The 24437-nt window shown below is 40.0% G+C and overlaps 2 protein-coding genes and 1 long non-coding RNA gene across 9 annotated transcripts in view; 1 reads left to right on the forward strand and 2 right to left on the reverse strand.

Annotated features, from left to right (window-relative positions):
* Positions 1-10406, reverse strand: part of MAML2 (mastermind like transcriptional coactivator 2) — a 335454-nt gene extending 325048 nt beyond the window's left edge. Inside the window, exon 1 of the mRNA XM_046685595.1 lies at positions 8589-10406. Within this exon, the coding sequence (XP_046541551.1) occupies positions 8589-9101 (513 nt within the window). The 5' untranslated portion in view covers positions 9102-10406. The remainder of the gene's footprint in view (positions 1-8588) is intronic.
* Positions 10407-14634: 4228 nt separating this feature from the next.
* Positions 14635-24437, reverse strand: part of CCDC82 (coiled-coil domain containing 82) — a 31942-nt gene continuing 22139 nt past the window's right edge. For 6 of the 7 annotated variants that reach the window (XM_046637535.1, XM_046637537.1, XM_046637532.1 and 3 more), the window contains 2 exons: positions 19935-20120; positions 14635-14905 (listed from right to left, as the gene is read on the reverse strand). In XM_046637535.1, the coding sequence (XP_046493491.1) occupies positions 14840-14905; positions 19935-20120 (252 nt within the window). In that variant the 3' untranslated portion in view covers positions 14635-14839. Of the gene's footprint in view, positions 19562-19934; positions 20121-24437 lie in introns of all 7 variants that reach the window. The other variant, XM_046637536.1, reaches the window with a different exon arrangement.
* On the forward strand, positions 17696-23314 carry LOC124225104 (uncharacterized). The gene is made up of 3 exons (XR_006884989.1): positions 17696-17826; positions 21129-21228; positions 23133-23314. It is a non-coding gene; the product is annotated as an uncharacterized LOC124225104 (long non-coding RNA).

Below are 24437 nucleotides of genomic sequence, written 5' to 3' on the forward strand. Positions count from 1 at the left end.
ACACAGTACAGTACAAACTGTATTCAATTAAGCCACTTCTCTGTACTCTGGTTACCATGGCTCTAAGAGATTATACTGTGGATCCAACAGACTCCCGGTAAGTTATTAGCAATTGCAGCAAACTTTTGCCTTAAGTAAGTTTTCTGGAAAAAAACCCAAAGAATAAAAAACCCAGACATGTAATTAACTTTCTGTTCAAATTCGTCAGAACTACCTGAAAAGAACTCTGTTGTACAATGAGGAATTCACGGTTTTGGGTTTCATGTGGGTGAGAATTATTAGCGTGCTGGGAAAGATCCACAACTATAACTCGGCCACATTTCTGATAAGAGAGAATTTTTTTAAACGACCACGTTAATGACTCTATATTAACATATGAACCTGCCATAATGACTCAGGAAGCAAGAACCCTGTTTAAAAAAATGTAAAAAAACCCAAACCTGACGTGAGTTTGACTCTGCATTTCCTAAGAATATTATCCTTCAAGAGGAGGAAGGGGATGCAAGTTTAAATGATGGGGAGTAAACAAACAAAACATTTTGACTCCCTTCTTTGCTCTGAGTTAGGACCCATAAATCCATCCTTGCCCAAACGTTGTCCACCCAACAAAAGTATTCTTATTCTAATCTTGTCACTTCTTTATAGAAACATTGTGCTTTTGATTAAGAATTATCATCACGAAGACTTGCTTTGAAGCCTTGGCAACATTTTCCTCATGTTTCTCATGGAAAGTCACACGAGGAGGTACTGAGCAAAGAAGAGATTTCAAGCTAAGGACCACATCAAGGTATGAAATTTTCAACATGCTCCAGGTCAGGGCTGGGAGGAGGGCGAATTCATGTTGTCTGTTCATTTGCAGTTGCAGTTAGTTAACTGGATTCCTTAGCAACTCGAGCCAGGGATCTGGCTTTCAAAAGCATAAATTTAAATCTCCACAGCAGGCAACTTCTAACTCTTTGTGACTCTGTGACCAGATTCACTTCAGAATTATTCATGAGTCTGAATTAAATTGGTAAATTTGGATTATTCCGTTTTAACGATCCCAAACTCTCAACAGACAGTTTAAGTTTCTCATTTATTCACAAAGCCCACAAGCCAAATTCCCTGGGCCACTGAATGGAAACCCAGCCTCTATTCTAGAAGAAGTCAGGAGTCGAATAAACACTTACCCTAGTCAAGTTCTAGATTAGGAGTTCTAGAATCCTAGGAATGGAAGAGATATTAATTGATCCTGTTCTCAAATGGACACTCTGAACCCATTTCAGAAAAATGTAAATCTATCGCAGATAACCTCTCCACATTAAACCATTTACGGAAACTGGATAATATGGTATCCTTCACTAAGCATTTTAAGGAAATGTTAAAGAGAAAAGCCATGCCCTTCCACAAACTGTGTCCCTGATGCACTTCTGGAAATAGAAGCCTGGGCTGGAAAAACCATGAATCTGACTCAAGTATATTACATCTCACATTAACAGCAATGGCTCAACTTTATTGAGCCTCCACTAGGCGCCAGGCAACCACCTCGTTTAATCAACAACCCTAAGTAGTTAGTTCTATTGTTATCATTACATTTCACAGCTGAAGAAACTGAGGCAAGAGAGTCTGACTTAACCAAGAAGACACAGACAGTAAGTGGTAGAGCTGCGATTTGAAACCAGGTAGTCTCCTCCCTGTCTCCAGGCTTTTTCTGGCTATGCTGCCTTGACTCCTAAACAAGCCAACTTTAACACTTCTATTTCCAACCTCGCTGCACCTCTTTTAGACTGAAAATTCTAAGAGGAAAAGGGTTATATGGAATTGCTCATTAATGTATCATGGCATAGAATCGATGCACAATGATTCTTTATTGAGTTAATGCATAATTTCCTCAAACTTTAAAAAGCACCCAGGTCCACAATCTTGATATGAAATTTTAAAACCTTCGCTAAAACCATTATGATCCATGGAAAGCGTGGTGCATAGTAAATATGGTTATTTGTCCATTTTCATAGCTATTCCTTTAGCAAATGGTTATGGCAGGGCCCAACTCTCCAGCCTTCTTCAAGCCTTGTGGAGAATATGTGAACTTCTTCCTTCCTCCTCTCTACAAGGCAATAGAACAACTTTTATTCTCTCACATCTGTCCCTTAGATACCTGTAGGAAAGGGTTGAAGCTGGCAGCCATAGGGAGATAGCCCACTAGCCATGGTCAGCATCCCAGCATCATGCCTTGAACCAGGGAGGGAAGGAGTTGTTAGCTTTTCTCCTCTGCCATCTATCCCACAGGGTACCTTCCCTGTGCCCTGTGAACATGGACCAAACAGGGAAAACTGGTATCTGACTGACCTTAGGGCAACTAAAAGATCTACAACACATCTGCATGAAAAAGCAAGCAAGAGAGTAAGTAACTCTCAAAGACCACCTGGAATCGTAGCTTCTCATAAATTTCTGCTCACGATTTTTTTTTTTAATGAAAAGACCTGTTCCAAGTTAGTAAACTAGCAAGTTCATTTGTTGGGAAGATCAGTTTACACATCAAGAGAATACACTTTTAGCACAGGGCAATTCTTATTTGCCGTGGAAGGCCTCGTGAGCCTGAAAAGAGAGGTGTAGTTGGTTCTGCTTCTTTTAGTTTCTCTTCTGTGTCTAGCTGGTGTGCTTTTAAAACCATCTCCTTTCTATGCCAAAGGCCATGTCATGCTGCATATAACTCACTGTGAATGGGAGAAGTGTGTAAATAGCAAGGCATTAAGCAGCTCAAGGGACTTGAAGATAGGTAATACAGAACACTTAGGCAATGCGCTATGAGAAGGGGCTGCTGGAGGGGAAATGTAATACTTGTCTTCGAGTATATGAAGGATTATTATTGCTTCATAGATGCTGACTCCTCTGAGCCTTCCTTGCTTTACCACTTTCCAGGGCTTCTGATTTAACTCTTGCCAGAGCTCCAGACCCTCCAGGGGGTGGATCGACCTCACCTGTCCCCCTCACTACTCACACCCAACCGGCGTCAGTCAGGCTCCACTCTCTGTCCCCAGTTACCTAATGTTCACACCCCTCTGCACTTGGCTGCCCCACTCCACTTTCTCTCCCTCCTCCCAGGCCCTACTAGTGACCAACCTTCTCCATAAAGCTCTCCCTGGCATGAGTTTGACTCTCTCTCCTACCAACCACCAACAGAACTCATGTTCTGAGCACCTCCTATGTGTCAGGCACTGTGCTGATTGTCTTGCTAAAGAATACTAACTTTACTTTACAGATGAAGATACTGATGCGCGAAAAGAATAAAATTATTTCCCCAAGCTCATCCAGCTGGTAGGTGTGAAGTAGGGATCTAAACATAGGTCAAACTATAAAATTAATGTATTAAGTTTTTCCATTTTCCATGTCTCTAAGCCTCAGTTTCCTCACTTGTAAAATAGGGCAAGTGTTGCGTACTTACCCGGTTTTTTTTTTTTTTAAGCCATTACATAAAATATATAATAAAAGTGTCTTGTACATTCTAGGGCTCAATAAATGTTTAGTCCTCTCTCCCTCCAATTTTCTATATCAGTTTTGGTCCATTCTACCTAATTAGTACTTTCACTGTTACTTTACCGATGTGGTCTGGATTTGCCTACCAGACTATGAGTAAGCAGGGACTGTGTCTTTAGCTCTATTTCTCTCCATTTTCCCACAGAGCCTGTTAGAGTGTGAAGGAAATTAGCATGAAAATGCAGAAGAAGGAATTTAGAATTGTTTTCATTAAACATGATCCTGCCTATGAACATACATAAGGGCCTGGATTACAGAACAAGGAAGGAGTAGATTCCGCTCCAAAGGACTTAGGTGCCCTGCATATCACAACCGGATGATGTTTTCCAAATTTCCTTCTATGCATCTTGAGATTAAATAGCAGTGCAAAAAACAAACACACACAACAATAGTTAAAACAAAGACAGCTAGTCATGGCCACTCTTTTAGTCATATTTAATTGTTATGTCTAGGAACATGAGAAAACCCATGTTTGTCTTGGTACTTACAAAAGGTTTACAGTCATAAGGAAGTCCTACAGTATTAAACTTTAAGGTTCAGAAAATTTGATGAACATGATTTAGCAATAACATTATTTCAAAGAAAGCAGATGCCTTCTATAAACAAACATTGACCTAAACACGCAACATAACTTGGTTGACATAATATCACCTTGTTGTCAAAGCAAGCTTTCTGTCAATTTTTGAGAAAGGGTTGTACCAACTTCCCTGTCCACTTGAACTCTTTTATCTTTGTGAGATCTTATAATTATATTTACTGGAAAGAAGTTGTAGGAAGGTCCTGGATAGATAAGAACTCTCCCTTTATTACTTTGTTCTGGAAAACAGAACAAAAATAGGTCAGTTCTTAAGGAAACGATGGCTGCATATATAAATAATGTAAATACTCCTATTGCTGTCCTGGGGAGGACATTTATCACGTAGACATCTACAGACGCCCGGATCTGGCCGATGACTTGTTTCTGTTCTCAGCCCTGCACTTAAAGCTCTCAAATTTTGAATTGTCAATTGGAAACTTGATTAGTATCAGTTAAAAACAACCAGGGAACTCTGGCAATGATTTAACTTGTTTGACTTTCTTAAGCTAACAATTAACATTTTAGACTATTGTTGACAAAATATTTAACTTTCCCATGCCATTTGTGCAAACGACTTTTCTAATTTCCTTAGATGCTCTGGTGGACACACCTTTCTAAAGCTGCTCAGGTCCATGTAGGGGCCTGTAAAGAACGTGCATTCAAAGACCCTAAACACTTTCACAGCATTGCACATTTTAACTAGGATTTCCTGGGACCTTTGGGAACACTTAAATACACTGATATCTCAGTCTTATCTTGACAGCACGAAATTTGAAATACCAATCCCTCTATTTACAATAAGAGCTATTTCACTATTTAAAACAGACAACTGAAAGCTTAAGTATACATTTAATCCTTGGAAAAACTGGCGTTATGATTTGTTCTTTAGTAATTTATTATTCGTAATACTAGCAATAATGCCTCGCCTTTCTGCAGTGCTTGACTTCTTCCAAAGCCTGTTCAGAAACACGCATTTATTTGCTTCTCTCAACAAGCTAGGGCAGCATTATTGTTCTCTCTGTTTTACAGATGACTGCTAAGTAATCTGTCCTAGGTCGTCTAGCTGGTTGGTGATCAAGCAGGCACAGAACCGAGGATGCAGACTCCTTGTCTGATCTGCTTTCTTTCCTCCACGCTACATTAGTGAAAGATAATCTCTAAAGCCAAAGATGACTTAGAACCACTTATCTACCCATCTTAGCAACACAGTCTATGCAACAGAAAAAGAGTTTGTCTCAGGCAAAAGGGAAAGATTAATAACACACCACAGAAGCTAGAAACCTTGCTGTTCCACGGACCAGCAATTATTCAGTTTCACAGTTCATTCAAAGATTCAAACATACTTCACCAGAAAATGATTTAGTGCCTAAAGCCTGCTCCAAGTGGTTAGAAATGCAGATCCACTCAAAGCCCTACAATCCAGGCCTCCGAAAGGCCCTGTTCCTGCAGTCTCTGCAGCAACGGGGCTTCCCCTGAACTTACACTTGAGTTAAATGAAGAAACCGGCTGAGTAAGGGCTGCAGAATTAGGCTCTCAATGTGGACAGAATTAGAACTGGCTTGGAGGTTACTCTGGTATTGTTCTTGAAACTCAGGCTATTGAAAAAACTCAGACATTATATATTTCTCGCAGTACAACACCCCTCCAAGTCAACACTATCCCACAGAACAGAAGTTCTCTTTTCACCCTCATTCAGCAAATATTACCGACTATATACAAGGCATTGTACTAGCAGGTACGCTGGATACAGAGCTTTCATCTGAGGACACGGCGCATATTTGATTTTAGATGATCAATATTCTCTCCCTTTCTCCAAAGGACGTTTATGGCCACATATGGAACATGCATTAACAATTAAAGTGATACATTCAAACACCCAGACAGAAATAAATCTGCTTATAGACACAGTAGCAATAAAATTAAGAAAGAATTCTGACACTCATACTTTGCAAAGGGCCCTGTAAATTAATAGCGTTTCTGAAAATAAGTGCAGCCCGAGTGAAGTGAGCCCTGCAGATCTAATGGGCTTGGTGAATCACTCCCAAATGCCCAGGCCTCCCTTCAGACACAGTGTTATCAAGCTAATACAGAACTGGCATCACCATCTGTGAGTACCATGCTGAGTAACAAAACACCAAATTTAGAAGCTAAAATGGAGAAGGGAATTTCCAATAACCAAAAGGGGGGGGGGGTGGTGCATCATCCCTTGCAATGCCACACATTTGCAATGAAAAAGCAACCATTGGAAATGAACGGAATGTTCCTTTTACTCCTAACTCACACTGCACCTCTCGTCATCACCGCCCTCAGAGAGGGAGCTCCTCTAAGGGAAAGTTTTAGGAGATGGTTGGTGGTTAGGAGAGAGAAGAGATTCCCTCTTAGCACAGGAGTGGTAGAGCAGCCAGCTTCGGCTTCTGCAGCAGTGAGCCCTCAGTCGGGAGAAGGCCAGACGCTGCTCTCTCACTTCCTCCCAGCATGGATATGGTATCGTAAAGTTACAGTAACCAGTGAAGTTGGTTTCATTTTGCATCCCAAAACCCCCTCGAAAAAGAGGCCGCCTCATCTTACTTCCAAGTTGGAGAAAAGCAAAAACCAAAAGAACAAGGCCATAAGCAGACCCGCCACCTTCCTTGCAGAGGCTGGGATGTGAAGGCCACATCCAGCCTTGGCATGCGGGCCAGAGACGAGTCTCCCCCACTGTGAAGGGCTGAGCGCCTCGGTCCCTGTATCATCCCCAGAAACACTTACCAGGAGACTGCGAAGCACACAAAGTCGTATTATTGCGAGACTTGCAGACAGATTATAAATTTACTGGGGACAATCAGGCATTTAGATACTTTTGGCTAAAGATGCCAGTGATACACACATACATACAAACCTCATTCTTCTCTCCATTTGAGGGGTTCTTTACCCACCTCCTTCACCTCAGCATCTCTCTTTCACAAAAGAAACCCCCATGGCTCTCCCAGGGAATTCCAGGGAGACAGGATAGAGCAGGTGGTAGGGAAAGGAAATTAGGCCTTGAAGCTCTCATATACCTCCACGGGCTAATTGTATTCAAGGATAAAACAGCAAACACTGGGCATTTTAACTGCTAGCAGTTATTTTTCATTTGGAGTTGGCGCCAGGAAGTTGCAGCTCTGGCCATTCCAAGCAAAATGTGTGTGCAGTGGGGGAGAGGACCACCATCCTAGCCCCAGGGTTTCTGGAAACTTCATTACCACAGACCCAGGCCAGGGATAAGGGCGAGTCACAAAGAAGCATCCTATGGGCCTGTCTGGAGCACATCCTCTCCCTAGAGCTCCTTCTCAAGTTCCTTTGGAGGAGTGTGACGCAGTGCCCTCCTCTCCTTTGGGCTTTTTGACTACTTTTGGGCTTGCACGGCCATTTCTTTTTTTCCCTTTTCCATGGCATTCATTAAGGCCGGCTTGGGCAAACTGGAGTTGTGCTGTGAGTGGATACAGGACTTCAGGAGCCCCACAGAACACAGAAATGGAGGAAGCTTGCAGGACTGCAGCACTGTGGGGCAGAGCTCCACCTTCCACAAGAGCCCATTGGCTCAGCAGCTTTGGGGGAAGCCAGCACAGGGCAGGCAGTCACCTGACCAGGACTGGCACCAAGAACCAATGATTCAAGGGATACTCCCTCTGGGATGGGGTGTGTCTGCGCCTCTGAGGAAGAACTTCCAGCCAGAAACTTAATCAGAACTTTCAAGTTTGATGTCCCGTCACCAGGAGTGGCTGAAGACAAGGGACTTCCTAGGATGATTGTGTGTAAATAGCCCAGTTGTGCCTGCCCACTTTAATGAATGCTGTAAGTTGGCACGAGTTGATTGTAATGCCTATGAAAAGAAGCTGGATGGGAGAAGGGAGCAAGGGAGTCTGTAGAAAATCAGGGAGGAGGCCTCTTAAAAATACTCCCTCACTAGTCTTTGGGATATTTCCCCAAATTTTGTTTTACACTCAGGGAACTTGTTCCATGTTAGAGAGCACCATTTATGCTCCCTTAACCCAAGGAGAAGGAGTCCCTTCAATGGGGGATGGGGAAATGGGACAAGAAGGAAAGGCTTTGATAAAGGTCAGCTGGACTGATAAATGCTTTGAGGCTGAAAATGGCTTGTTGGGCCAAATCAGAGCTGGCTAGCAAAAGCAGAAGGATCCTTGAGATAGGGCTTTCCTCAGTGGCTCAGATCTTGCCAACTTGTAGCCACCTCTTCTACAAGCTGTGGACCCCAGAGAACCTCTGGAAAACTTAGGCTTCTTACCACTTAAGGAATACCCTACAAGTGGAGGAAAACCCATGAAGGAGCACCAGCAAAACTTGAGGAATGAGAGTATAAAACTGCACAAACAGCACACTCAGTGGCCTTTAGGTAGTCAAGTGACATCTTGGCCCTTTTCGCTGTTCTCCACTCAACATCAGGCCAAGGCAAGCTCCACCCTCACAAAAGGCCACACGGCCACAGCCAGAATCATGAGAAAACCAGGTGCCTTACCGCAATCAGGGCTGAGTTCCTCTGGTCCCCTGGGGTTGAAGGTGGTGGCTGCTGCTCTCCGTCGATCCCACCACCGCCACCGTTATTGCTACTGCTCAGCAGGTGCTGCTGGTGGTGATGGTGATAGTCTGGTGGGGGCGGAGGGGCTGCTGTTGCTGCTGCTTGGGAGGACGTAGGAGGGGCAGCAGGGGGCGGTGGAGGGGCTGTAGTGTTGGCAGCAGTGGCAGTGGCCTTGGTGTGTTTGCCAGCCTTCCTTGCCCCCTGGCCGTGCTGCACAAGGCTCAGGAGCTGCAAGGTGCTCTCTCTTTCCCGATCTGAGCTTTCAGCCCTACCACGCTCGTAGCGTCCTTCACAGCTCAGGTGGTGCTGGCGGCAGACGGCGATCCGAGCCCGGAGGCGCTCCACGATAGCACTGTGCACTCTCGGGGTGACTGAGCCCCCTCCAAGGAGCCCCGCCCCAGGGGCCCCCCCTAGCCCTCCTGCGGGGGCCTGTGGGGGCGCTGTGTCCCCCATCTTTCTGGATACAATGATTGCCGCCTCTGGGATGGTGAGGTGGAAAGAGGCTACTGCTGGCTATGGCAGGCAAATCTGCTTTTGACAATGTGAGCTCAGTGTTCAGGGCCACATGAATAGAGGTCTTCAGAGGTTGGGGGGAGCAGTGGAGAAGGTGTGGGGGAGGGGAGTTAGTAAAAAGAGGGTGAGGAGAAAGAATAGAAACCAATCACAGAGGATAAGTTGGAAACAAACCCTGATCAACTTACTCTAATTGCATTTGACAGCTCTGGAGAAGTTGGACAGAGTTGGTGGGTTTTGTTCCCCCACCAAGCTGACAAGAACCACTAGGTACTTTGTAAACACACGATCTGGGGGTTAGAGCAAGAATTCAGGGATTGTCAAGCCAGAGACAGAAACCGACAGCAAAGGGAATCGAGAGAGGTATTAATAGAGAGCTGGACTCCCCCTCACCTAGTTGTTTCGGAAAATTCTTTATGGGGATGTTTCTGCAGAGAAACACATTTCTACCACCGTCTGTGTAACCCGCAGCCTTTACTTTTCCTCAGGTTTAAAAAAAAAAGTGCTGTTTCAGAAGGTTTTGAAGTCAATGTTCAAAACGTACAAAAATCAAGAGAGAATGTCTTTTGGCTTTGAATTTGTCCTCCCTTTCCCTTTGCTCCGGTGTTTTCTCCTCTGTGGGGTACTGTAGGATGTTGTCTTCTCCCAAAAGAGGGAGACAGCTTTTCAACTGTTAACAATGTCAGTAACTCGACTTTTGGACCATGCTTTTTTCTTTAGCTAATCCAATCACCGGTAAAATCCTCATTCCCTCTAAGGTTTCCCAGCCTTAAATGAAAGCAGTCTGAAGTCGCTAGCCACTGAGAGAGATCCTTCAACACATTTTTTTCTTTCCCGCTTACGTTTCTATTCCTCACCCCCGGCTCTATTCTAATACAGTATCAAGAGAGAGAAACTCTTCCGAGAGTAATTTACAAACGATGGTCAAACTTACAAACTTCCAGCAAATTGCACCGAGTCATGTCCAGCCACTTTTCTGTCCACTTTTGTACATTCCATCCCCGGCCAGTGGATCTGAGGGTCTGGACTCGCAATAAGCAATGTGGTTCTATCTCTTGTATTGCTCCGCTTTATAGATGGAAAAAAAAGTAGCTTGTATTTTCCTTTCTCTTTTCCGTCTGTTGTTAGCCGCTTTGCTGACACTGGCTCCACTGCCCGGAGTCACGGCGATACACAGGCTTTCATTGTGCTCCGATAGGAGAGGGAGAGAAAGAGAGAGAGTGAGACAGAGAGGGAGAAAGAGAGCCAGCAAGCTGCAGATGGGGGTGGAAGGGGGGGGGGGGCGGAGGGGGCGGGCGGGAGAGCTTATCCGAGGCTCCCTGGTGGAAGGCTGGTGCCACTGCACGAGTGAGTAACTGCAGCCAGGCACCGGGGAAAGGGGAACGCAGAGGGCCTCCCAGTGGCCAAGAGGTAAATCCCAAAGCCCGCGCGTCTCAACAGCGCTCACTTAGCTCAGCCTCAGACTTGGCCAAGAGGGGAAGGCTGGGGAAATTCCCCAACCTCTACACAACTACTTCACCAGCCCTAAATGTTTAAGAAATTCCCGGCCAGGGAATGTATTTTCCCTTTCAGACCTACATTACACCCCTCTGAGGATATCATTTTCATTTTTCAATATGTTGTTGATGACACCACTGAGCACCCTAGCAAGAGCTGGGTGAGCACCGAGGAAATGTTCATCAGTATAAGGAAGACATCCGAGAATGTGGGTGTTGGGGGCGGGGTAGAGAGGAGAGGAAATCACATTGTTAGCTCCGAAAGGGCAGAGGGTGCCTGTCTCACCCACCTGTTTTGTGTGTTTCTGGGTAAGTCAATCTGGGTGATCACAAACCAATCAGTAGGAATAAATAAAATATTTTATGACTATGATATTACCAATACCAGTTCTGGAAAAAAAAAGGTTTTCTTTGAAAATACTAGATTGCCTATGACAAACCAAATGCAAGATCTGAAGTCTCCATAGCTATCTGGTTTACACATCTAATGAAGAAAATCAATATGTAGCAGTTGAGTTTCAAGAAGTTTAATATCACAAACCAAATAGATCTGTTACACAGACTGTTGTCCCCTCATTTTCAGATTCCTATCTCTAAGATATCAAATTGTATGGTAGACTCTGCTTGTCTTTACCAATTACAGAGAATAGAATAAGGTGAGCACAGATTGGGCTAGTCAGGACCGTGAATATTCTGTGTGTCCTAACATGGAAGTCATTTGGATTTGAGGTCTTGAGCAATTAAATTCAGTAATTTAAACCAACTCTGGCATCTCAGTAACATAGTCCAGCTTCAAACTGAGCTGTGGCTAGAAAGGAATAGGCAAAATCAAGGCAAACATTTTAAGACTAGATTTATTTACAATTTAGTTCTCCATAGGTTGGCTTACTTTAGTCCGTTTTATTTACACAAATCCTGGAATGTTAGTTGGGAATTGGGGATAAGTACACTCAGACTATAATTTTTTTACTTTTCATTGGAACATACTTCTATCGGTCCCTTCCAAGGCTAACTTCCTTACCACTCATGCGGAGAATGGCAAAAATACTTCTTTGTTAGGTATGCAAAATTTGAATGGAGAACTGTCTCATATCATTAGGAAGTGGAGGAGTTTTGATCATTTTACATTTGATTTTTAAAAAGTTGTGTTCATTAGACAATATCTTCTATTACTATGGAAACTTTATATTCGGCAATCAAACTTGATAAAAGAGAAAAAATTTAATATTTAAATTTAAAACTTACTGTTCACTCTACAGCCCTGTAGTAGCATGGGTTTTAATTAATAACACGGAGTCCTTGGCCAAATCAGCTATTCCTAATTGATATAAACTTTGATTTCTATGCTAGACAGGGAAACACCTTAAAAACTTGTCAAGCAAGAATTTAATACATTTTCGTTCTATATTACAGTGGTGTAGGATACTTCTTCAGAGTGTCTTTTGTACATATTTACCCTTTACAGCCATTTAATTTCAAGTTGACATCATTATCACCCAAGGCCTCATTTCCATTCGCATCTGTTACTATTCATTTACCGTCACATCATGTTGCAGACACAGCACTTTGCATATATTTCTCTTAATCCACAAATAATCCTGAGGGATAGAGATTATTAACCCTATTCATAAATGAGGAAACCAAGGCTCATCGAAATTCAACCACGTTCCAGTTCATGCAACTAGGAAGTTAACAGACCAGGACTCAAATTCAAGACTGATTTCAAACCTATGCTCTCTTAACCACTGGGCTTGCTGCCTCAGTGTCAAGTGTGAAAAGAGTTACAGGGAAGCCAGACTATCCCTGAAATAGCTCAAGGGCTCCAATTATACCTCAGTCAACACAGTGGAGTCTAAGCAAGTTCTACAATGCCTTCAAGGAATGAGCAGTAGATAGAACTACTCATCTGAATAGGAGAGTAGACAAGTGAGAAAATATGGTCGACTATATCCAACTGTCAGTAACGTAGACATTTCGTTTTTCCTTGTTTTTCCCTTTTTATGGTACCATGCCCTCTCTTATAACCCTAAAGCCATGTGAATTCTTTCAAGCATTAATTCCCCTTTACTTGTCCATTGCTTCCTTCCTCATCATCTCTACTATGCATAGCTACCTAACACTAAAGCACTTAACACTACAGTAATAAACGTCCAGGTCTAAAAATCTCATAGATGTGTAAGATTTATAAGCTTACAAACTATTTCTTTTTAGTGTTACAGTGAATCAATGATATTGATGATGATAAAATAATACAATAAGTCATAATATCTGTAAAAGTTAATTCTGTTTTTTGAACAATTCATTTTCTTATAGGGTACTCTCTGTTGACCCTTGATCCATGCTGACTCTCATTCCCTAAAAGCCTGTCTCTCTGCCACTCATTTGGTTTATCATGTACCTAAAAGCCTGTTGTATTCTTCAAACTCCCACTGAACAAGCTTGCTGGGTTGCAGTGACCTCAGACATCAGGAAAACTACCTATTAGCATTTCCTGATCAGCAGTCAGGATGCTGTTCTAACAGGAAAAATGCTTCCATCCAACAGGATGCCTGACCTACGAGCTGGGTCAGCTTCCATCATAGGTACCTGGAATCATTAGTGCCATAATTTTTACTAATTAAATGAGTACTATTAAAAACAATAGATAAATTAACTGAGAAAACTCTCCGGTTGGAACTCTCACTCTTCAGTTCTCTCAAGCCTGTCTGTAGTGTCATGTATGAGAAGTGATGCTTCCAGGGTCATCAGAGACCTTAGGGATCATTCTTTTTCATCTTCCCTGGCCTTCCTTTTTACAAGTCATTCATGATCCTTCACCCTTCCAATTTGACTATCACTTTTCCTTTAATTCTGCCTTGCTTCTTTTTGGACATTGTTACTTCATCTTCAGCTTTCAACTATGACTTCATTTAGTTAAGGATTATTTCCATATGCTAGAGAAATAATAAGAGCAGAGGTATGTGAATGAAATTTCTGTTTCACACTTTTGAAATGGTATGCACTCCTCACATGGAACATCAGCATCAGTATTCTCACCACTTTGTGAGCTTTTTTCTACTTGTTTTGTTTACAATAATAATAGCAATTAATTTCAGGAAAATTAATTGCAGAAAGTATTACATAATCTCTATGTAAGAACTTAATAAAATGTAGCTTTTTATGTATGCGTACACACTGAAGTCCATGACACGAACCATATAATAGATGAAGCTAGGTTCAACCAACACTGGAAGTAAGAAACAAGTATCTAAAATTCAACGGTAAAATAGATCCTACTAGAACATTACTTTTAAGAATTAAAGATACAGAATAGACAGGGTCCATTTGTTCACTCTGAAACCATTTTACTTTATTATATTATGGGAAAAAATCTAGTGCAAAGCAATGCAGACGTCAAAATATGCTTTTAAACTATTTTTGACTCTATTTGAGATCTTCTGATCCTAACATAAATACGTATATGAGAAAAGTTATGGATAAAAAGAAATAAAATACATCTTAATCATTAACATGTAGACAAAACTGAATAGAAAAAATAAAGAACATCATGAAATTATTCCTGAAGGTGAGGGTTGAAAAACTCTGGAAGCCGGAAATCTATTTTCAAGGGAATCTTTAGTGAAGGTTTCACTCCTCTACCTGGCACAGGTAACTATGCTCTGATTCTAAGGCAAGGGCACTGAACTGATGAACACTGAAGTTTCTTCCATGGCCCATTGATCTAGATAATGACAGTAGTAAAAAATATATTAGTGAAGGTCATTTAATACTGCAAAAGGGTACTAAGTAGATCTGGGCAGGGATTCAGCAATAAATACATGTAGATGTTAGTCTAAATACATTTTTACAATAAAGTATTTTTCTACTAAACTGACGGGACGTGAGCAGCTCATTCACTTGATAGTCATCTGTAATAAAGGCATTGCTATATAACTTTAAAATACACCTATGTAAAAATTATTAAGCTTATTTCTATGTACAGCAGATAAAAATTTTATTAGACTGTAGAGTGGAATTTCCATTTCACGGAAATTAAGATGAACATATATTTTAAACAAGATCTTTTGCCATGAAGATATACATAAAATATATAGATATGTCACATGATACAGATAAACAAGACCCATGATCTTCACATTTACAGGATTTACAAAATCTTCTCTGAAGGAAATGTGTTACAATTTAGTCAAACTTCTCATCTTGAAAGTAATCCGCAGAATTGAGATATTCTTGAAGTTTCCCATATTTCTGTGTATACAATAAAAAAGCTAGTTATTTTACTCAAAGCAATGAAGATAAACTAGGCCTTTTTAATCTACAGACACAAACAGGAAAAAGTTCACTTCATGGTAATCTTTTTGTTATAAGCAGGGACTCAGTTTCAAATAAGCATTTCTAACTCATATAAAGTACTGGAGAAAGATCAAACTAAACACTATTATTAATTTCATAATTTTCCAGTAAATTAAAATTTTTCTATCATATTTATAGTAGAAGTATGACAACTTCAATAATTTATTCAACAAAAATTTGTTGAATGCAAAATGTATATTAAATACTCTGCTAATGATTATCTAGGTACAAGAAAAAAATTGCTTTCCCTGCCCCTAAGGAGAACAGAGTTCAGAAGTAATACACCAATGATAATCAATAACAAGGGCCATAAAGAAGCAGAGACATTGTTATGAGGGTTCAGAAGAGAGGTCATGGTTAGCTGAGGTGACCGGGAAGGACTGGCATTTAAGCTGTCCTAGGAAGAAAGATTTGGTAGGCAAAGATTTGGTGGAGAGAGTTTTGTGTAGGAGATAACTGTCTATACAACAGTGACAAGACAAGAAAATTCAGGATTTGACCACAATCTGAGGTTTTTAGGGGAACAGGGAGACAGAAGACTAAACCAAAGAGGCTGAGGTCAAAGAATAAGAAGAACGAAATACTAGGTTAAGGAGTTTAGCAATAATGTGACAGCAATGAAAAGCTGCTAAAGGTGTCAGGGCAGGACACCAACATGATCTGAGCTATAAGAAAAACGGCAAACCATCCATTCTAGAATAGTACGGCAACTAGTTATGAGTCTACTGTAATAATTTAGGTAATGAGAGCCCAGATTTGAGTGAGAGCAATGAAGATGAAGAGTAAAGACCAGGGTAGATAAGAGATGAGTGAGGATGATTTGGAGATTTCAAGTTTGGTAACAGTTCAAAGTGCTTACCTCAGTTGAGCAGATTAACTGACCTGATGGTTTCTTAACTCTACTTATGAGCTCTAGTTCTACTCCCAAGGAGGTGAGAGAGGCTCCTAATGCCTCTGACTTTTGTGGTAATAGGGACCTATGGAAGTGTATATGAGGAGTGTGTTTTCCTTTCAGACAGGGCCATGAACAGCCCCCTCGTCTCCCGCCCCAAGCCCCAGACAAAGAATTCTGACTGGATCACTTTCTCTGGAAAGAACAAAGAAAAGAACAGGTGGGAAAAAATCTATGGACTACTTAGGGATTCTCTTGACCTAGAACTCAGGTTCTATTAGATATAAGTAAATTACTCAAGAATTAGAAACTTATACCTTAAAAGTTTCACTGTTATTATACTTTTTATATTCTCTTTACATTCTTTTTTGTCTTATTTATCAAATTTCTTTTGGGAAATTACGATCTATCTTAGCAACACTGAGAAGAGAAAGGAAAACATCTCCTGGTTTTTATTACAAATAATAGCTAACATTAATTGATCAATTACTAATTTCCAGGTCCTATACTAAATGCTTGAAATGTGTTACTCATTTAATCTCTACAATCAAAACCCTAACCCTAAATAATTATTATTTTAGTTCCTATTTTACTAATGAGAAAATTTAGGCTTAGAGAAATAAAGTAATCTTCTCCCAAATTCTACTGCTAAAAAATATTTAAACCCAGGCTTTTAACCATTTGGAGATTATAGCAATATCTATATATAGCAATATAGCAATATCTATAATAGCAAATAGCATGCTATTTTTGAGATTTAAAGGGTGGGGGCAGGGTGCAGCTTTAGTGTGAAAATAAACCTCTGCAGGGCAGTGAACCTCAGACAGAGGAGGTTAGTACTCCCTGGGCATTCTCTCCCCCTAGAGACTGCTTCCCTCAGTCTTCTCTACTAAGAATTTGGAGAGTTAGGGTCTTATTATGTCAACCCCTTAGAGCGCCGGGTGGACCTACTAAGGAAAACAGTTGGAATTGTGGGAATGGAGTGTGAGAAAGGGGTCAGAAGATAAAAGAAGGAGACTGGAGTCTTCTACTCAGAAGTGGCAGTTAGACCTGAAGAAAGGAATGGGTTTGCCAAGGGAGAGAGCTTAGAGAGGAGGCTGAGGACAGAATCCAGTACAACATGCACTTTTAAGCAGTGGCCCTCAACCTTCAATCTGCTTTAGAATCACCTAATTAGTTAATCGTTGGGTTTAACGCCCCCAAGGATTCTTATTCAGTAGGTCTGCACTGAGCCCAGGCATTATACATTTTTCATAAACTTCTAGGTGATTTTGACCTAGGTAGTTTAGGACCACGTTTTGAAAAACAACAGTTTAAGGGGTAGAAAAAAAGGAAAAAAAAAAAGTTTAAAAGGCGGTAAGAAAGAGAAGAGAACAAGTGGGGAAGTTTCGGGAAGGGGTGGGATACCCAATCACAATTTAAAATTCTTATTTATATAACAACCTTTATGTAATACATTTAAATTTACTTTAAATACAACTGTACAACTGAAACTTGATAGTTCTATTTGACACACTTTTCTCACTCCCTGGTGTTCATGGATTCATTACCCCATGCTAACAATCCTATCTTCAACTTCCCTGGAAACCCCATCATCATATGTACTTTCTTCTTAATGAAAAAACATTTGTTAGAATTTTGCCAGTGGCACATATTATGTTTTTCAGCTCTCATTTAGAATGAGATATATTCCTATTATATTTATTATATATTTTGGTTTTATGATAATTTTCTTGTCATTTTTTTTTCCTACACTTGATTTGCTTCTATCCCTTTAATATCACTAGGTTAAAAACAGATCATCCTAGTTCAAGTTGGGAAGAAGGAGAAGAAGGAGGAGGGCATTCTAGTTGGCAAGTCTTTGGAAGAAATGCTGAGATATCCTGAGACATGGAAGAAAAATGCTTGGAGGAAGGAGGGTCAGGTAAGGGAAAAAGCAAGGTGTGAAACACAAGCTGGGGGAGGAAGGACAGGAACAAATAGTTTGTGGAAGGTAAAAGAAGAGGTTGACATAATAATTGGGAGGTAAGAGCAGACAGAGCCACAGATATGGCCATTCAAGGAGCACTGAGCCCTGGTATTCTAAAGGGTTAGAGTAACTGTGGCCGTGAGATGCAGCCAGAGAAGGCAGCATGCATGCCCAGAACACATGCCGTGCTATCACTCAGGGCACACACACTGAGGGACAGGCAAAGTGACGCTGAGAAATGTCAGAGCACTCTATAAATTGTGAAATTTAATCACAGCATGGAAAGCTGCAGATAGGCTTATACTGGTTATAAACTTCTTTAGTTTCCAGGAAATCTTTTGAGAAAGTCTCTCGAAAAATACTTTCAAAGTAAAAGAGATCTCAAAGAGAAAATAAAGCTCTTCGATATTTTATGTGAAAAAAATGTGCATACTGTGCTAAACATGGACAATTTTGAAACACCTTCAATGCCCGATGTTAAGTGTTATTCTTTAAGCATAATATAACACTTGGCTTTCTTTTCCTAAGAATATTTTTTCTTATTCCGGATCCCTTCTGTTGTTATAAACCTTGTTAAGTTTTCTCGAAGGTACATAATTTGGAAATGCTTTTATTTTTTTCTGCAAGAAGTTTAATATCCTTCCCCATATATATTATTATATAATATACATAATACATGCGCAGTGATTTTTCTACACCTAGTATACAATTCTTTAAATATATGGTATCCCAATAGGTCTTTCAACTCCACCAGAGGATTGGCAACAATTAAATACACCAGTAGAAGCACTTAAGAATTTAAGTCACCTAGGAAAATGACGATGGGGCTTACTGGACAAGTGATGGCTCCTCCCTAAGGCAAGTGGACAAGCACAGAGGACAGGGAGAGAAGCACGGGATGAGAGAAGTAGAAGCAAAGTAAAAGATAAAAAACTGAAGAGAGTAAAATGAGAGAAAGATGACTTAAGGGTCAAGATGTGAGGGCCAGACAAGGAGATCACTGGGTGGTAGTTTGTGGTGGAGGCTAACTGTCAAAAGGGAAACCAATCTTGATGTCATTCTCCAGATCGGGAGACCTCTGTGGAACATGACATGTCCTACGGACTTCCTGCTTTGTTGTTCTCTTTTTCTTTCCCTTTGCTCATAAGTTTATCCTCTAAGCTCTCTTCTTTTTCATCTTCCTCTTTTACAAATTCCCCTGTGATATAAATAACCCAGGCAATGGATCTCAAGTCAGCCTTCTTTTTTTTTCTAAGATTAAATATACTGTTAGATCTGAGTTGCCTGAAAATCTACTATATGTTCTCTCTTATACATTCATGTAAGCAGACTTGTTTTAGAAGATTGCAATCATAATAGCGTTCTTTCCATGTACCATAAGCAATTCTAAAAGCTCTGTGAGCAGACCAGAGCTTATGAGCTGCCAGCAGATCTTCGGGAACCCAGCGCACTCTTCAAAACCCCCACTTTATCCCTGATAGCAAATTTAGTAATCAACAGGATACGGGGGAATCAAAATCAGTGCCGTGGCCCGAAACCTCTGCACTCCCCTGGATCTTCAGTTACAGTGCTCACTGCTCAGTCCCATGTCCTCAAGAAGAGGATGTGGGTGGGATTAGAACTGGCAGCCGAGATCCTTTCCTCAGATTGGCACCAGGTGCTTCTTCACTCTCAGGTCACAAGAACTGTTCTAAAGAATAGGAAGCAGACAAGCAGAGGTGAGTCCTATACCTTGTCAAAGAAAATAAGGGCACTTAATCTATAGGTAAAGAATACTACATATATAAAAGCGAAAGGACAGAGGCCTTTCATTAAGGGACAGGATCATCGCGATTAAAATTTACCTGATGAGCGGAGTGAAGCTTAGATCAGGACACTTCTTCAGGGTAGGACAATGACAAGCATGAAAGGAATGGGTGGAAGAAGAGAAAATACAAAGACCGGGAGAGGAGGAGAGATTCTTTTCTAAATTTCACTGTCCTCTAATCATTTGTATCCTTTTGCTGATCATAATTAGGCTCCAGAATCTACTGAATGAAACGGCCCTTTTGTATTCAGCTTACCTCTTTAATCCAGCCACTTTCTTTTGACTGATTAAAAATTCTTTCCACTGTTTCTTTAACCTGTTCATCCTCAACTACTTCTGTCTTTGCAATGGAGCAACATTCTTGGTACAGCTTGAATTTGAAATGTCTCAGTTGATGATAAACTTTGGTACGATTAGCACAAATTCTGCCAACAGTGAACACCTAAATCAAGAAAGAAACATTATTCTGACATAGGAAGGAAATAATATAGTAATACACAGCCTTTCTGGTTTTCAGGTTTTCTTTAACAGCAGAATCTAATCAATGCATTATTAATGTTTTAATGTTTATACAATGATTCCTCTACTTCTCTTATTTATACAACCTAGTCAAAAACTGAGTACCTGCTATATTTCAAGTATTGGGCTAAGCACTGAGATATGTAAGTGAACAATGGCCTACCTGTGTTTGGGGGCTTACAGTCTTGGGAGAAAAACAAATGATTGGAAAACAATGTGTCAAATGCCATGCACTGGATGCTATCAGTTCCCAGAGGAGGCACAAGTAACCCAGTCAAGAGAGGAAAAAGGTCCTTGAATAGGTGATGCTGGAACTAAGTCTCTAAAACACAGAGTTAACCAAGTTTGGGAAGGAGGAGAAAAAATGGCTTGAAAGGCAGAAGGACGGGCACACTTGACAGCCAGAAAAGCAGGTGAGCTATTTTAAGTATACAGTTACTGAGTTAAAAATGCCAGGATTACGATAATTTTCCAGCTTATAGCAACATGTAAAACTGAAACAAACTCTCCTACCAATACTAAGTGTTAGTAGTTTTTTACTAAATACTTTTTTCCAAAAAAATTTGTAAAGTAAAAAATAACTTTATGTTTAGTCATATTTGTTTCCTTAATTAATGAGTCTGATGTGATTATAACACATTAATATTTTATTGTTAGAAAACTACACGAATTTGAATTTCTACATTTATATGGACTTGTAGGATTCTATGATTAAGAATACTCTTCTTGTAAAATCGACCAACCAGAACATTTCTCCTTAAGAATATCTTGATTGAATAGTTTGTTATACACGCCTATAAATAAAAGAGGAAGAACGCGTCACTGCACTGACCAAATTAAATATAATTGTGCCTATGTTATTTTACTCATTGTAGAAAATGCATCAGAAAGGGCTCCAAATATTATAACATGATCAATCTTATTTTCACAGAGTGACCTGAGGAAACAGACGAACTTCTTGCTAACATATGGATTTGTCTCTATGCCTAAGTTCACTAATGGATCATGCTTCCATGAGCTCAGTACAAATGGTATAGTTACAATATTGATTGATCTATGAAACTTGTATTCTATCTGACAATGAATTGTATTGGTTTTTTGAGGCCACCCTGCAGTGGATCCCACAGGTGATGAGTTCAATAAATAATGGAAGAGTATATTGGCAAAAACAAAAATAAAAGTTAAATATGATAATCAGAACAGTCAGGTTTGATGCATTATCTTGTGAAGATGGTGTTTGGGACATCTTACAACCTTTCTTGAAATTCCCCGAAACTGAAGGAAAGCATAGTCACATTTCTGTTTGTGTTCTGTGAAAACCTTTCTGTTTTTCAGATCATTAGAAATAGTCAAGTATTATTGTACAGTGTTTGCTTACTCTAAGTATCTTTCCCATTTCAACATTATCATCAAACCAGTCATGTCAATTTTAACAATTCACTTGCCAATACCTCATACTTTGAGTAAAAAGACATCAAGATAGTTGCAGTGGCCACTAGGGGTACCCTGTGTCTCTCCATTTCTGCCATCAAAGTAGATTGTGTGGGAGAAGTCTCCTATGGCTGTTCAGGATAAAATACAGTAGGGGAATAAGGTGATCTTATTTCCTCCACACTGTATTCTATATTTCCACAAAATAAGAGGAATTTATCTGTATAGAATTTTTAACTTGGGACAAGAGGGAAGGAAAAGTGTTTCAGAATCCTTATTTAAATTTTTTTTCCTGTTAAAGTAAAAACATCTATTGAAAATATGAAACATTATAGTTACTTCTTTCCATTTCTAATTGCTACTCTCTTGGTATCTACTTACACTTATGTAGGTCAAGAAGCCCAAAATTACTTTTAGAATATTCTTTTTTTCCTAAAATGTGATCATATTTCATATGAAAGAGTCTAGACCATTGTTAGTTAGGCTTCATAGAAGACAGTAAATGTAGATAATAACTGTAATACTGCAAGTGGACCTCTCCTTCTCTCACCCCATCCGTTTTTTGCCTATTCTACATTATGAATTAATGTATACAATAAAACATGGCCTATGCTGTAGGACTCCATTTATATAAAGACTAAAACAGATAAAATAATCTATGCTGACAGAGTAGTGCCCAGGAATGTATGCAGGGACTACACTGAATTATCTAATTGCATTTCTGGACATTAAGGACACCACTCTAACAAAACAGACAGTATTAAAAAATTGCCAGAGATAGAGAAGAGCTAAGTTCTGTGATGATTGTTCTCAAAGCAGATAAGCCAAGTGACATGTAAATGATTACTAATCCACTGTGCAGGGTTAACACGGCTCTATAAATTGATAAATCTGAGGATAGTCCTCTCAGCTATCAATGTGAAGAGATCCTACATTTCCAAGATATAACTGGAAACAACACTAAAACTGTCACCAAATTTTCCTAAAGCAGAAGATGGTGACTGCAAAGCAACAGAAAGAATCTGATTTAAAATTTATTAGATTAGCATGTGGAAGTGTAAATTAACACTAGTTAAACAAAGGCAAGGAAATATAATGAAAGATGCATTATGCACATTTGTAACATCTGGCTAACTGCAGGTAGCTTTTTGAGGTATTTTTCTAGGCCCTCATTTATGGATGACTCTTCCTTCATTATGGAAGTTAAAGTATGAAGAAGCAAGAAAAAAGATGCTTAAGGAAAGAGGAAGGATGGGAAGAAGTTTCTCTGTTCCTAAGTCTCTAGAAATATTTGGTGCAACTGTCTGAGCCAAGGAATTCTATTTCCTCTTGGCCTGTTTTTTGCATGGACACATTTTACTCATTGTCACCTGCCTCAAAATTACTGCCTCTTCCTATTGGATCTTAAGCATTTCCTGGAGTCTGGGCAAAATTGAAAATTAACTCAAGATTGTTGTCAGTCCTCCCAAATGCCTTTCAGATTTCACATCTCTCTTTCCTCCAGGTGATTTCCTTCCCATCTACGCCCTGAGACTTCACCACAAACTGGAAGCCCAAGGCCTCTCACCTCAGTACCCTACCAAGACTGCTGTAACTAAAATTACTCTCTTCCACTAATTCCACTTTCCAGCAGTGTCCTTTCTTTCAAAGAAGCTAATCTCAGGTAAGTAAGGAGAAAAGTTTTATCATTAAACAAATTCACTAAGTGTATTCTTTTAAAGTATTATTTTTACTTTAAAAGAGAACCCTAGTTGGCTGGCATAGTGGTTAAGTTCACATGTTCCACTTTGGTGGCCTGGGGTTGGCTGGTTTGGATCCTGGGTATAGACCTACGCACTGCTTATCAAGCCATGCTGTGGCAGGCATCCCACGTATAAAATAGAGGAAGATGGGTACAGATGTTAGCTCAGAGCCAATCTTCCTCAGCAAAAAGCAGGACTGACGGCAGATGTTAGCTCAGGGCTAATCTGCCTCAAAAACAAGAGAACCCTAGTTAACCCCAAGGAGTCTGAATTTTATGTAACTACAAGCAGCAACAAAAAATAGAGAATTAGTTTTCAAAATAACCTGAGGGTGGGTGTGGGCACAGTCTCTTTAATACCTCGGATTAAAAACAGGTTTTTCTCCTTTTCTTTTTCCTTTCCCTATTCCCTTCCTGTTCCTTTCTATATGTGCACTGACACTGTAGCTCAGTAGGATATAAAATACATTTTAATAAGTGATTCTTCCTTTTAAAGAAAAAGTTTAATATTAAAGAATTTCAATCACACTATCTTAATATATTCAAAACTAGTTTAACATTTGCATACAGCTATACACACAGTTTTACATAGATGCAAGGATAGTGTATACACTGCTTATTACTTTACTTTCACCTAGCATTATTTCATAACCTTCATAAATATTATTTTAGTAGTTCTATTACATTCTATCACAAAATAATGGTATACGTGGCTTACTAAATCCCTACTCTAAAATTTTATTTGGTTTATTTCCAATTTTTTTGTAATATAAATAATGCTTCAAGGAACTTTACGATTAGGTCATTTGCTTTTACTGAGTTACTTTGCCTAGGATAAACTTACAGGCACTGAATACGTATAGCTTTGTAACTATGGCTCTATATAGCTATCCAGTGTTCTAAAAAGATACGTCACACTCTTTCTTTCTCTAGGAATCTTACTTTGCCTGAAACTGCTGGTTTCAACGCAATCTTGACAGAACGGCATTTTCTCATTTGATTTACAGATACTTTGCTGCTTTAAGAGCTATCACCTGGCAACTTAGGGTAGTTTTAATTGCATGCTTT

The sequence above is a fragment of the Equus quagga genome, chromosome 14 (genome assembly GCF_021613505.1).
Source record: "Equus quagga isolate Etosha38 chromosome 14, UCLA_HA_Equagga_1.0, whole genome shotgun sequence".
In the NCBI taxonomy this organism is placed as follows: Eukaryota; Metazoa; Chordata; class Mammalia; order Perissodactyla; family Equidae; genus Equus; species Equus quagga.